We start from the raw sequence: 14772 nt of genomic DNA on the forward strand, positions 1-14772 counted from the left end.
GTCCCCCCACGGGCCAGCATAGAGTCCCCCTGCGGGGCCCACCCCCTCAAAAGGGTCCACTGCCCCAGGGGCGAGTGACCCAACTCTGAAATGGCAGGATTGCAAAGGGGGTCTGGGCCTGAGGTGGCGGCTCTGACCCTCACACAGTTCGTTGGCGATGGCCGGCCGATGTCTCCAGCCTGACAAGGCGCCCAGCTACTTTTTCTTATGATATTTGTTCATTCATTCAATCGTATTTATTGAGCGCATACTGTGTGCATGGCACTGTACCAGGCACTTGGGAAGTACAAGTCGGCAACATAGAGAGACGGTCCCTACCCAACAGTGGGCTCACAGTCTAGAGGGGGAAGACAGACAACAAAACGAAACATGTGGACAGATGTCATGTCATCAGAATAAATAGAAATAAAGCTAGATGCACATCATTAAGAAAATAAATAGAATAGTAAAAATGTATAAGTAAAATAAATAGAGTAATAAATCTGTACAAACATATATACAGGTGCTGTGGAGAGGGGAAGGAGGTAGGGCGGGGGGCATGGGGAGGAGGAGAGGAAAAAGGGGGCTCAGTGTTGGAAGGCCTTCTGGAGGAGGTGAGCTCTTAAGTGCCAACTATCAATCAATAGTATTTATTGAGCACTTACTATGTGCAGAGCACTGTACTAAACACTTGGGAGAGTACAAGACATGCTAGACGATGTTCTAAGCACTGGGATAGAACCAAAGTGGGCAGGTTGGATACGGTATCGATCCCCATCTTATAGAGGCGGCAACTGAGGCGTGGAGAAGTGAAGTGGACGTCACACAGCAGACAAGTGGAGGAGGCAGGATTAGAACCCAGGTCCTTCTGATTCCCAGGCCTGTGCTGTATCCACCAGGCCACACTACTTCGAAACACTTTGACTTAAGGCTATTGCTTGAGCACTTCATCGTGGGCTAAACACTGCCAAGCACTGGGGTAGATACAAGATAATCAGGTCATAGTCCTCATCCCCCACAGCACCCACCATCTCAGAGGGAAGGAGAACAGGGATCTCAACCCCATTTTATGGAGGAGAAAACTGAGGTGCCAAAAGGTTCAGTGACTTGCCCCGGGTCCGCTAGGCCGTGGCGGTAAAGCCGGAGACAATCTCGGCTTGTGGCGCTGGGCGGTCACTAGCGTTTCAGGAGGATTCACGGTTTATAGTACCGTGGCAAGCGGATAGCAGAAGGAGAAAAGACATTTCCCAGGAAATCTTGGAAAACAACACCCCTTTGTCCACCCACGGAGAAAACAGTTAAACCACTTCTCTGAAGCAGGGAGGGGGGAGGGAAGACAGAGAACAGAGGAGGAGGAGGAGGGGACCGGAGGGAGATGCTCTTTATCTTATGCTTGATTTAGCTGAGCTCACACACAAAGACATGAATGTTTACACACACACACAAAAAAACACCTTCAGCTTCCAGGCAAAGAAAACCGTCACAGTCTAGAGGGGAAGACCGATGTTAAAATTCACATTCATTCATTCATTCATTCATTCAATCGTATTTATTGAGCTCTTACTATGTGCAGAGCACTGTACTAAGCGCTTGGGCAGTACAAGTTGGCAACATATAGAGACGGTCCCTACCCAACAACGGGTTTACAGTCTAGAAAATCTGTATGTACTTCCTCAAAAATCTCCAGTGGTTCCCAGTCAACTTACGAATCAGGCAGAAACTCCTCACCTTCTGCTTCAAGGCTCTCCATTACCTCGCCCCCTCCTATCATCATCAATCGTATTTATTGAGCGCTTACTATGTGCAGAGCACTGTACTAAGCGCTTGGGAAGTCCAAATTGGCAACATAGAAGTCCAAATTGGCAACATATAGAGACAGTCCCCACCCAACAGTGGGCTCACAGTCTAAAAGGGGGAGACAGAGAACAAAACCAAACATACCAACAAAATAAATAGAATAGATATGTACAAGTAAAATAAATAAATAAATAAATAGAGTAATAAATGTGGACATAAGTCACATATGTCACATGTGGGCATAAGTTCGGTGGGTCGGGCTGACTATCAAGCACTCAAAGAGTCCAGACCTAAGTGCATAGAATGAGGAATGAGCAGTGAATCCCCTGCATCCTAATAGCAGTGAACGCCCTCCTGTCATTTTCCCTCCCCCTGCCCCCGGTACCCTAGGTGTTTCTCAACAGAGATGTAATTTTTTTTTTTGTTATTGGGCTTGGAAGTCAGAGGACCTGGATTCTAATCCCACTTGCCTGCTGGTTGACCTGGGCAAGTCACGTCACTCCCCTGTGCCTCCGCTTCCTCACCTGCAATATGGGCATGGGATTCTCCTTCCCACTCGGGCTGTGAGCCGCATGTGGGACAGGGACTGTGTCTGCTCTGACTGTACTGTATCCATTCCAGCACTTAGCGTAATTCTTGGCATATACTAAGCTCTTTTTTTTTTCCATTGGTACGTGTTAAGCGCTTGCTGTGTGCCAAGTATTGTACTAAGCACTAGAGTAGATACAAGGTAAAGAGGTTGGCTAGAGGAGAGGGACTCTCTAGAGGGAGAGGAGTCCCTCTCCTACCACAGTCTAAGTCAGAAGGAGCAGGATTTATTGCCCATTTACAGATAATGTAATTGAGGCATAGAGACATGAAGTGACTTGCCCAAGGTCACACAGCACGAACATGGCAGAGCCAGGATTAGAACCCACGTCCTCGGACCCCCAGGCCCGTGCTCTTTCCACTAGGCCGGGCTGCTTCCCCTTTTTAATAACATTATTATTATTGTCGTTGTTTTTGCTGTAATTATTGTTGATAATTCACCTAATGAATTATCCCATGAATTCCCGTGGGAAAGTTCGACAGGCAGGGGGGAATTAGTTGGAGAGACCCCCCCACCATTTCACCTCATTAGAGAAGCAACGTGGCTCAGAGGAAAGAGCCCGGGCTTTGGAGTCAGAGGTCATGCGTTCAAATCCCGTCTCTGCCACTTGTCAGCTGGGTGACTTTGGGCAAGTCACTTAGCTTCTCTGTGCCTCAGTTACCTTATCTGGAAAATGGGGATTAAGTCTGTGAGCCCCACGTGGGACAACTTGATTGCCTTGTATCTACCCCAGTACTTAGAACAGTGCTTTGCACATAGTAAGCGCTTAATAAATGCCATCATAATTATTATTATTATTATTATTAGCATCTGTCATGAGAAAAGGGAGGAGCTAGGACCAGGGCCACACCCAGTGGAGCAGAGCAGCAGCAGGGGTTGGGCTCTGTAGGTTGCATTCCATTTTACATATAAATTATTTATTTTTATGAATGTCTGTCTCCCCCCCGCAAACTGTAAACTCACTGTGGGCAGGGAACCTATCTAGCCACTCTGTTGTACTGTACTCTCCCAAGCACATAGTACAGGTCCCTGCACACAGTAAGTGCTCAATAAATACCATTAAGGAAGATGATGATTCCAACCTCAATCATTCGGTTGGAGGATCAATGGCGGTTATCTGGGGCCTGACGATTAATCACTGGTACTTGTTGAGCGCCTAGCCACCAATTCTTGGTATTTACTAGGCACCTATGGAGTGCTAGGTACTGTACTGAATGCTAGGGAGAGTCTCACAGAAGCATGTTTCTTGCCATCAAGTTCATTCTGGGCAGGGAACACGTCTGCTGGTTCCGTTGAATTCTCCCAAGCACTTAGTACAGTGCTCCGCATATGGTAAGTGCTCAATAAATGCCATCGATTGATCAAAAAGCAGACAAGGAAGTCAAAAGCTACAAGGAGAGGGCAGGTCGTAGCTTGACTCCGTCAGGGTGGGGGAGCTGAATAAGTAATGGAAAGTGGGATTGATGGCACGCTTCTACCTTAGCGCTCACAATGGAGCTGGGTTCAAGCGCTTAGTACAGTGCTCTGCACACAGTAGGCGCTCAATAAATATGATTGAATGAATGGGACTTGGGGCTTACCTCCTCCAGGAGACCTTTCCAGACTGAGCCCCCTCCTTCCTCTCCCCCTCCTCCCCCTCCCCATCCCCCCCCGCCTTACCTCCTTCCCCTCCCCACAGCACCTGCATATATGGATATATGTTTGTATGGATTTATTACTCTATTTTATTTGTACATATTTATTCTATGTATTTTATTTTGTTAATATCATCATCAATCGTATTTATTGAGCGCTTACTATGTGCAGAGCACTGTACTAAGCGCTTGGGAAGTACAAATTGGCAACATATAGAGACAGTCCCTACCCAACAGTGGGTTTTGTTTTGTTCTCTGTCTCCCCCTTCTAGACTGTGAGCCCACTGTTGGGTAGGGACCGGCTCTAGATGTTGCCAACTTGGACTTCCCAAGCGCTCAGTCCAGTGCTCTGCCGCACAGTAAGCGCTCCATAAATACGAGGGAATGAATGAGTGAATGAATTTCGTCAGGAAAGGCCTCCTGGAGAAGGTGGGATTTCAGGAGGCTTTGAGAGCGGGCGGATTTGCAGGGGAAGGGAGTCCAGATTGGGGCAACCGGGTGAGCGAGGAGCCGGAGGTTGGCATCGCCGGGCGCATCCCCTTTCCCTGGGTGGACTTCTCCAGTGGGACATCCTGCTCTGATGCCCGCCAGTGTTGTGCCCAAATTCCCACCCTTCCTCGAGGTTGTGGTCCCTCCCTCCTGCGTTTCATCGAGGGGGGCCGTGCGGGGAGGGGAGCAGGGGTGAGTCTAGCTGCCACCCTGAGCAGGTGCTGTGGTCGGAGCCCCCCGCCGTGCTGTCAGGTTCCCGGCTCTCGAGCCCTCGGTGCTCAGCAGCTGCGCTGCCCCTTCTTGTGGGCGGGGAGGGGGGTTGGGGCAGAGTCAACTGTCATCTGGCGGGGACGGGGGGCCCAGGGTGGGGGCCGCTAAGAAGCGCATTGATCTAGGACCCTGCTACGCCCAGTCGCCCGTGGTGAGGGAGGGGATTCACTGGTCAACAAGAAGGCCTCCATCACCACGGTCTCCACTTCTCCACCATCACTGGTGTTGACTGAGCACTTGCTGCGGCACTGTTGGAAGCACTCCATCGAGTCTGGTGGAGTTCGAAGAATCGATCTCTGACCCCCAGACCACCGGTGGGAGGGATGGGTGGACTCCCAGGGCCCGCTCGGCGCCAGGACTCACGGGGTGTCTCCCCTCCTCTTCCGTCCCCCGGCAGGCGTGGAAGAAGCGCTGGTTCGTCCTGCGGAGCGGGCGGATGAGCGGGGACCCCGACGTGCTGGAGTACTACAAGAATGACCGGTCCAAGAGGCCCCTGCGCGTCATCAACCTGAGCCTGTGTGAGCAGGTGGACGCCGGCCTGGCCTTCAGCAAGAAGGAGCTGCAGGACAGCTTCGTGTTCGACCTCAAGACCGGCGAGCGCACCTTCTACCTGGTGGCCGAGACGGAGGAGGAGATGAGCCAGTGGGTGCAGAGCATCTGCCAGATCTGCGGCTTCAACCAGGCCGAGGAGAACGCGGGTACCGGGGGCCGGGCCGAGAGCGTGAGCACGTGGGCGCGCGTCCCGGGCTCCTGCCACGTGTACAGACAGGCACACCGCACAGATGGCCGGGGAGCCGGGAGGTGGGGGGGAGCATGTGGTGAAGGCCTTTTAGGTGGTCGTGGTGCCCAGGCCAGGCTGGAGCCCTGCCGGTGGCCGGCTATTTTTCAGGATTCCCGCCGGGCCCGCCCACCTCGTGGCACAGATCCTCCGGCCACTGTTCCCAACTCCCACTGGCCGCTGTGGTGAGGGGGAAGGCCAGAAGGGGCCCGGGGGGGACCCCGGGAATGCGGTGGCCAGGCCGGGCAGAGGGGAAGCAGGCCGAGACTCCTGGCGGGAAGCGGGTCCTCTACGGGCAGGAGAAGCGGGCGAGGTGGTTCAGAGCTGAGACCACCTGCCACTCCATACTCAAGGGGGCACCGGCCAGTCGCGGGGAGCCCATTTGTTCTCTCCGTGCGTGGGGCTGACTTTGGATCTTTGACCACCTGCCTCCCACCATTGGCCGGCCCCTCTGCCCGCCCCGGCGACCAACCCCTCTGCCCCGTGTCTCCGGGCCGGGAGCTGGTGACCATGGCTACCGTTCCCCGGGGGAGGACGAGGTCTCTGACCATCAGCAGGCGGACACGGGCAGCCCCTCCCCACAGGCAGCTCCCCGGAGAGCCGTCCCCTCGACCCCCGCCTCCCCCGGCAGAGGTGCTGGCAGCCTGCAGCAGCGGAGGAGGGGCCGGGGCTCGGAAGCGCAGGACAATACGTCCGCTGTTTGCCCGGCCATGTTTCCACTGCGGGGTCAAGGCAGGGCGGGACTGAACTCTGTGTGCTTGCGCTGTCTTGTCCAGTGCCGTCTCCCGGCCTCCTTTTCTCCCCTCGGCCTCCCTCCGGGAACAGATCGAGCCCCGGGTGCCGACGGGCGGGGGTCTCCGGAGGCCTGCACCCTGGGCACCCCAGACCTGCCTCGCCGCCTTCACAGTGGGGACGCGGGAGAGTAGACAGCTAGGCCGGTGGTGGCCAAGGTCAATCAATCAATCAATCAATCAATCGTATTTATTGAGCGCTTACTATGTGCAGAGCACTGTACTAAGCGCTTGGGAAGTACAAATTGGCATCACATAGAGACAGTCCCTACCCAACAGTGGGCTCACAGTCTAAAAGGGGGAGACAGAGAACAGAACCAAACATACCAACAAAATAAAATAAGTAGGATAGAAATGTACAAGTAAAATAAATAAATAAATAGATAAATAGAGTAATAAATATGTACAACCATATATCCATATATACAGGTGCTGTGGGGAAGGGAAGGAGGTAAGACGGGAGGATGGAGAGGGGGACGAGGGGGAGAGGAAAGAAGGGGCTCAGTCTGGGAAGGCCTCCTGGAGGAGGTGAGCTCTCAGCAGGGCCTTAATGGCAGAGTTAGGGCACTGTGGGTGGAGGGGGGACGATGGCAAAAAGAGCCCCCAAAACGACTGTTGAGTCAGAAGTTAAATTAGGGAGCAACGAGACGGTTGCCTAGTGTGTTCAATCCATTCAGACACTTATTGGGCGCTCGCTTTGTGCGGAGTAATGGACTAAGCGCTTGGGAGAGGACAACCCAACAGACATAATCCTTACCCTTAGGGAGCTTGCAGTCTAAAAAATGAGTAGTCTAGTGGGACGCTAGACTGTGAGCCCACTGTTGGGTAGGGGCTGTCTCTATATGTTGCCAATTTGTACTTCCCAAGCGCTTAGTACAGTGCTCTGCACATAGTAAGCGCTCAATAAATACGATTGATGATTGATGAGTAAATATCGGGAACCCGGGGACACCATTGGAACAGAAAAGCAGCATGGCCTAGTGGATAGAGCAAGGACGCGGAAGTCAGAAGGACCTGGGTTCTTATCCTGGCTCTGTCGCGTGTCTGCTGTATGACCTTGGACAAGTCACTTCACTTCTCTGTAACTCAGTTACCCCCATCTGTAAAGGGGAAACTAAGACCGTGAGCGGAGTAATGCACTAAGCGCTTGGGAGAGGGCAACCCGACAGACATAATCCTTACCCTCAGGGAGCTTGCGGTCTAAAAAATGAGTAAATATCGGGAACCCGGGGACCCCATTGGAACGGAAGAGCAGCATGGCCTAGTGGATAGAGCAAGGGCCCGGAAGTCAGAAGGACCTGGGTTCTTATCCTGGCTCTGTCGCGTGTCTGCTGTATGACCTTGGACAAGTCACTTCACTTCTCTGTAACTCAGTTACCCCCATCTGTAAAGTGGAAATTAAGACCGTGAGCCCCACGTAGGACGTGGACTATGTCCAACCTGAGTAACTTATATCTACTCCGGTGCTTAGTACAGTGCCCAGCACATAGAAAGCACTTGATACCAAAACAAAACAATCACATGCCAATGGCAGTGAGGAAAGGCACGGATAATCAAAATCCCTAGATAATCCAAAGGCCTTGTTTTCCATCCTGAGGTTCATTCCCGGTCCCCCCCCTCAACCTTTCTACCTGAGCTTCTCCCAGAGAGCATTCATTCATTCATTCAGTCGTATTTATTGAGCGCTTCCTGTGTGCAGAGCACTGTACTAGGAGCAGAAATGACAGGGTTTGAGTTCTGAGGAAGCAGCGTGGCTCAGTGGAAAGAGCCCGGGCTTAGGAGTCAGAGGTCATGGGTTCAAATTCCGGCTCCGCCACGTCAGCTGGGTGACTTTGGGCAAGTCACTTCACTTCTCTGGGCCTCAGTTCCCTCATCTGAAAAATGGGGATTAAGACTGTGAGCCCCACATGGGACAACCTGATCACCTTGTATCCCCCCCAGCTCTTAGAACAGTGCTCTGCACATAGTAAGTGCTTAACAAATGCCATCATTATTATTATTATTATTATTGTCAGCTGTGTGACTTTGGGCAAGTCACTTCACTTCTCTGGGCCTCAGTTCCCTCATCTGTAAAATGGGGATTAAGACTGGGAGCCCCACCTGGGACAACCTGATCATCTTGTATCCCCCCCCCGTGCTCTGCACATAGTAAGTGCTTAACAAATACTATCATTATTATTATTATTATATTTTTGTTCGCTTTGGGAGAGCTTTTTGGTTGTTGTTTATTAAATGGCATGTATTAAGCACTTACTATGAGCCAGATGATAGATACCAAGTGATGAATATGAACTCAGTCTATGTCCCTCATGAGTACACAGCTTTAATCCCCATTTTGTGGATGGGGCACTAAGGCACAGTGATAGTCGGTGATTTGCCCAAGTTCACACAGCGGATAAGAGGAGGAGCTGGGATTGGAACCCAGATCCTCCGACCCCCAGGTCTGTGCTCCTCCTGCTAGGCCGTGCCGCTTCTCTTCCCCTTTAAAAAAAAATCAAAAAGGCAAGTTGGATAACGCCATCCTTGAAGAAAGCAGCCGGAAGGCTGGATATTCGGAGCTGTGAAATCTCTTTTCTGCTGTCTCCTCCTCCACCTCCTCCTTCCCCTCCAGCCCCCTGGGAGAAATTCCATGGACATCACATGATCGAGATCCAGCTGGGGTGTGCGATTTGGGGCGTTTCGTTTCCCTCCTGCCCCGCGCCTCCCCTCTGAGGTTCCGGGGAGCATCCCGCTAGTTCCCTGGAGATATTTGGCTTTCGGTCAGCATCTTGAATAGGTGGACCCTCCAACACCCCGCTTTCTGCCCCACACTGGCCAGGAGAAGAGTCCGGGGGAGATGGGCCAGCTTGTTCTTGCCTGTTCCAAAGGCTTCCTGTGTGCCGAGCCTTGTTCCCGTGCGGAGCACTGTACTGGCCGCCTTCCGTGTGCAGAGCTCTGTACCGGTTTAATGTGTGTGTTCCGCCTGGGCTCTGCCCGGTTTCGGCCCATCCTCTTCCTGGTCTTGGCCTCGTCTTGCTCAGTCCTGGTGCCAGGCCTGACTCGTGCCACCGTGACCTTCCGCTCAGTCGGCAGCCCCAGGCTTGCCGGGGGCACCCGCTTGCCCCCCGCAGCTGGGCCAAGGTCGGCCCGCCTCCCGAGACCAGGCTCCTGGTCACCGTCAGATGGGGAGAGGACAGAGGGCAGGCCTCAGTTCGTCCCCATCTCCGCTGCTGAGCAGGGACTCTATCCCCTGAGCTCCCCCTCCCCCCGGATCCTTCCTCTCCCCGCCTTTGCCCCCCACTTTGTCCTTCAAAGAATCGATTTCCGCTAAAAGGCTCCCGGCGACACGCGGGCTCGGGACGATCTGTCTCTTCTGCCAACCCAGCGCCCTCAGCTCTCACCCTCCGCCCCCGCACTGTGCCAGGGCCTTCCGTCGGCCCCCGATCCTCCCCGTCCTAAGCCCGCGCCTCCCCGCACTCTGTCCGTCCCCGGGCTCGGGCTCACGATCTGTTGGGGGATCTTTGATCCACGGTGGGGTCTTAGTCTGAGAAGGAGGGAACAGGTATTGAATCCCAATTCATTCATTCAATTGTATTTATTGAGCGCTTACTGTGTGCACTGCTTGGGAAATACAAGTCGACGGCACATAGAGACGGTCCCTACCCAACAATGGGCTCACAGTCTAGAAGGGGGAGAAAGACAACAAAGCAAAACACGTAGAGAGTAAGCATGACACTCTCGGCTCAGCTGGGGCCGATAGATCGATCATTCGCGTTCGCTGCCCACAGTGAGCTTACAGACAGGAGGAGTATAATGACGGGAATTTAAATAAATGACAGACATGTACATAAGTGCTGAGGGAGGGGTGATTAAAGGGTGCAAATCTAAGTGCAAGCACGATGCAGAAGGGAGTGGGAGAACAGGAAATGAGGCCTTAGTCGGGGAAGGCCTCTTGGAGATGTGCTTTTAATAAGATTTTGAAAGTGGGGAGAGCGATCGTCCGTTGGATGCGGAGAGGAAGGGCTTTCCGGGACAGAGGCGGGACGTAGGTGAGAGTAAGCACTCAATAAATACAATTGAATGAATGAATGAGGGGGCAAGGTGATGGAGGGCTTGGGCAGGGTAATCTCATGGTCAGAACACGGAATTGGACACTGGAGCATCCAGATTGAGGCCGGCTCGGCTACTGACCGACCGCGTGTCCTCGGGCGAGTCGCTGCCCTTCTCTGGGCCTCTGTCTCCCCCGTATGAAGTGGAGGTGAAGGTCCCGGCCTCTCTTTGACCCCCAGGGTGAGGTGGCCGTTGTCGCCGCTGGAAAATAAAGGGCCCACACAGCCTAATCCCAACTGTGCTGTTTGTTGCTGGGTGCTAAGCACCAGAGGAGGTAGCCAATAATCAGGTCAGACCCAGTCCCCGTCCCACCCATGGTTTCCAGTCCTTGTGCTGGAGATTCACAGAGCTTGAACTGTAGCCAGCGTCTCCCGCTGAGCTCCCCCGGGTCCGTGAGGTCAGCGGGGGCCGCTCCTCCCAGCCTTGGGCTGCGGCTGGACCGCGCCCGCCCCACCATCCGCCCAACCCAGTGGTCCAGCACGGCCCCCCTCCGATGGCTCCCGGGGCCCGCGGAGGCCGCCTCAGGAGGACCGAACCTCTTCCCACCCAAGATCGTCTTTTCCACCAAGTTGGCCTTGGCTGCCAAGGATTGGGGGCGGGGGTTCGGCCAGGCGACGTCAGGCCTTTCTCCTTCCAGAAAATGCTGGTGATGGCTCTGGGGTGGGGGGAGGGCCGCAGGGCTGGGCCGGCTTTCCGAATGTGATTGTGTAAGGGGCCAGGAATGATGCTGAGGGAGGGAAGGGATACACCCAGAAGGAAAAACTCACGGACTGGGCTGACCTTCCCAGTTTTACCCGGCCTTATCTCCAGTCTAGACGAGGAGCCTGAGCCCCCACCCCGCCCCGGCCGGGCCTGAATGGTGCCAGCTTTCTCAGCCTGTCTCAGAGATGGCAGGACGGGGGGCGAGGGGCTAAGTCGGAGGTGGAGGCGGTAACCGGGCACCGGGCACATACATTGACCCAGCGGCTGCTGGCAATGCCCCCGCCGGGTCTTCCTCACCTGCTCCGACAGCCTGGGTCCAGATTAGAGGGGCCCCTGGGAGCCACTTCCAGGCCTCGTTCTCGCCTGTCCCGCCATCGACCCCCGGCCCACGTCATCCCCCGGGCCTGGAATGCCCCCAATCCCTCTGCCCATCCGCCAAGCTAGCTCTCTTCCTCCCTTCAAGGCCCTACTGAGAGCTCACCTCCTCCAGGAGGCCTTCCCAGACTGAGCCCCTTCCCTCCTCTCCCCCTCGTCCCCTTCTCCTTCCCCCATCTTACCTCCTTCCCTTCCCCACAGCACCTGTATATATGTATATATGTTTGTACATATTTATTACTCTATTTATTTATTTTACTTGTACATATCTATTCTATTTATTTTATTTTGTTAGTATGTTTGGTTTTGTTCTCTGTCTCCCCCTTTCAGACTGTGAGCCCACTGTTGGGCAGGGACAGTCTCTATATGTTGCCAATTTGTACTTCCCAAGTGCTTAGTACAGTGCTCTGCACACAGTAAGCGCTCAATAAATACGATTGACGATGATGATGATGATGTGACCAAGAGAAGCAGTGTGGCCTAATGGTTAGAGCACAGGCCCAGGACACTGACGGACCCCACTCCGCCACTTGTCTGCTTTGGGACCTTGGACTATCAATCAATCAATCAATGAATCGTATTTATTGAGCACTTACTGTGTGCAGAGCACTGTACTAAGCACTTGGGAAGTCCAAGTTGGCAACATATAGAGACGGTCCCTACCCAACAGTGGGCTCACAGCCTAAAAGACTAAGACCTCACTTCTCTATACCGCATTTCCCTCATCCGTATAACGAGGATTAAGACTGCGAGCCCCGTGTGGGACGGGGACCGTGGCCAACCTGATTATCCTGTATCTACCTCAGGGCTTAGCACAGTGCCTAGCACATAGGAAGCATTTAACAAATACCGTTTTTAAAAAGGCAGACTCCCGGGCATATCCCTTGTGTGTCTTGAGCAATCTAAGCAGCGTGGCTCAGTGGAAAGAGCCCGGGCTTGGGAGTCAGAGGTCATGGGTTCTAGTCCCAGCTCCACCAATTAATAATAATAATAATAATAATGGCATTTATTAAGCGCTTACTATTTGCAAAGCACTGTTCTAAGCACTGGGGAGGTTACAAGGTGATCCCACAGGGGGCTCACAGTCTTCATCCCCATTTTACAGATGAGGGAACTGAGGCACAGAGAAGTTAAGTGACAGTTGGCGGAGCCTGGATTTGAACCCATGACCTCTGACTCCAAAGCCCGGGCCCTTCCCACTGAGCCACGCTCAGCTGTTTGACTTTGGGCAAGTCACTTCACTTCTCTGGTCCTCAGTTACTTCATCTGTAAAATTCATTCATTCATTCAACGGTATTTATTGAGCGCTTACTGTGTGCAGAGCACTGGACTAAGCGCTTGGGAAGTCCAAGTTGGCGACATCTAGAGACGGCCCCTACCCAACAGCGGGCTCACACTCTAGAAGGGGGAGACAGAGAACAAAATAAAACATATTAACAAAATAAAATAAGTAGAATAAATATGTACAGATAAAGTAAATAAATAGAGTAAGGGGATGAACCCCATGTGGGTTTCCTCCCCAGTGCTTAGAACAGTGCTTTGCACATAGTAAGCGTTTAACAAATGCTATTATTATTATTATTATTATTATTATTATTATTATTATTATTAATGACCAGAAATCGTGACTTTCCTGGCCATTTCAAGATGTCCGGTCGCTGTGGCCAGGACAGCACTACTCCTGGCTCTGTGGGGACTGAAGGGCTGAGTGACGTTAAGGGGCCCAAACCATCGATCAGTACAGCAGTATAGTATTTATTGAATGCCCACTCTGTGCGGGGTGCTGCCAGCCCCTGGCTGTGCTCAGTGCTCTGCCGGGCATCTACTATGTACAAAGCTCTGTACTGGGCACCTGCAGTGAGTGTGGTTTTGGCCGCTGCAGCTCTGGGCAACATGCTGAGCCGGGGGCCTGCTGGATGCCTCCTGTTTACGGGGTGCTGTGCTGAGTGCCTTTTAGACTGTGAGCCCACTGTTGGGTAGGGACTGTCTCTATATGTTGCCAACTTGGACTTCCCAAGCGCTTAGTCCAGTGCTCTGCACACAGTAAGCACTCAATAAATACGATTGATTGATATTGTACATTCTGTTAGGCTGTGAGCCCACTGTTGGGTAGGGACCGTCTCTATATGTTGCCAACTTTCCAAGCGCTCAGTACAGTGCTCTGCCCACAGTAAGCGCTCAATAAATACGACTGAATGAATGAATGTACAGGGCGCTGTGCTGGGGGCAGGATACTGTACTGGACCCCGGCTTTTTGCGTGGCGCTAACTTAGCCGGACCTCATCCACTCACTGAGCCTGCTAAGGGCCTCAGGAGGCGGGAAGCTCAAGGCTCAGCTAATAATAATAATAAATGGTATTTGTTTAGTGCTTAATAATAATAACAATAATAATAAATGGTATTTGTTTAGTGCTTAATAATAATAATAAATGGTATTTGTTTAGTGCTTAATAATAATAATAACAATAATAATAATAAATGGTATTTGTTTAGTGCTTAATAATAATAATAAATGGTATTTGTTTAGTGCTTAATAATAATAATAATAATAAATGGTATTTGTTTAGTGCTTAATAATAATAATAATAACAATAATAATAAGTGGTATTTGTCTAGTGCTTAATAATAATAATAAATGGTATTTGTTTAGTGCTTAATAATAATAATAACAATAATAATAAATGGTATTTGTCTAGTGCTTAATAATAATAATAAATGGTATTTGTTTAGTGCTTAATAATAATAATAATACTAAATGGTATTTGTTTAGTGCTTAATAATAATAATAATTACAATAATAATAATAATAAATGGTATTTGTTTAGTGCTTAATAATAATAATAAATGGTATTTGTCTAGTGCTTAATAATAATAATAAATGGTATTTGTTTAGTGCTTAATAATAATAATAATACTAAATGGTATTTGTTTAGTGCTTAATAATAATAATAATAACAATAACAATAATAATACTAAATGGTATTTGTTTAGTGCTTAATAATAATAATAAGTGGTATTTGTTTAGTGCTTAATAATAATAATAATAAATGGTATTTGTTTAGTGACTAATAATAATAATAATAAATGGTATTTGTTTAGTGCATAATAATAATAATAATAATAATAATAATAAGTGGTATTTGTTTAGTGCTTACTGTGTGCCAGGAACTATGCTGGGATATATACAAGATAATTGGGTTGGCCACAGTCCCCGTCCCACACGGGGCTCACAGTCTTAAGCTCCATTTTCCAGATGAGGGAACTGAGGCATAGAGAAGT

General features: G+C 51.0%; 1 protein-coding gene across 1 annotated transcript in view; it reads left to right on the forward strand.

Annotated features, from left to right (window-relative positions):
* Positions 1–14772, forward strand: part of GAB2 (GRB2 associated binding protein 2) — a 50994-nt gene that overhangs the window by 18392 nt on the left and 17830 nt on the right. The window contains 1 exon segment of the mRNA XM_038762089.1: positions 5156–5456. Coding sequence (XP_038618017.1) covers positions 5156–5456 — 301 coding nt within the window.

This window comes from Tachyglossus aculeatus, chromosome 20, assembly GCF_015852505.1.
Source record: "Tachyglossus aculeatus isolate mTacAcu1 chromosome 20, mTacAcu1.pri, whole genome shotgun sequence".
Taxonomy (NCBI): Eukaryota; Metazoa; Chordata; class Mammalia; order Monotremata; family Tachyglossidae; genus Tachyglossus; species Tachyglossus aculeatus.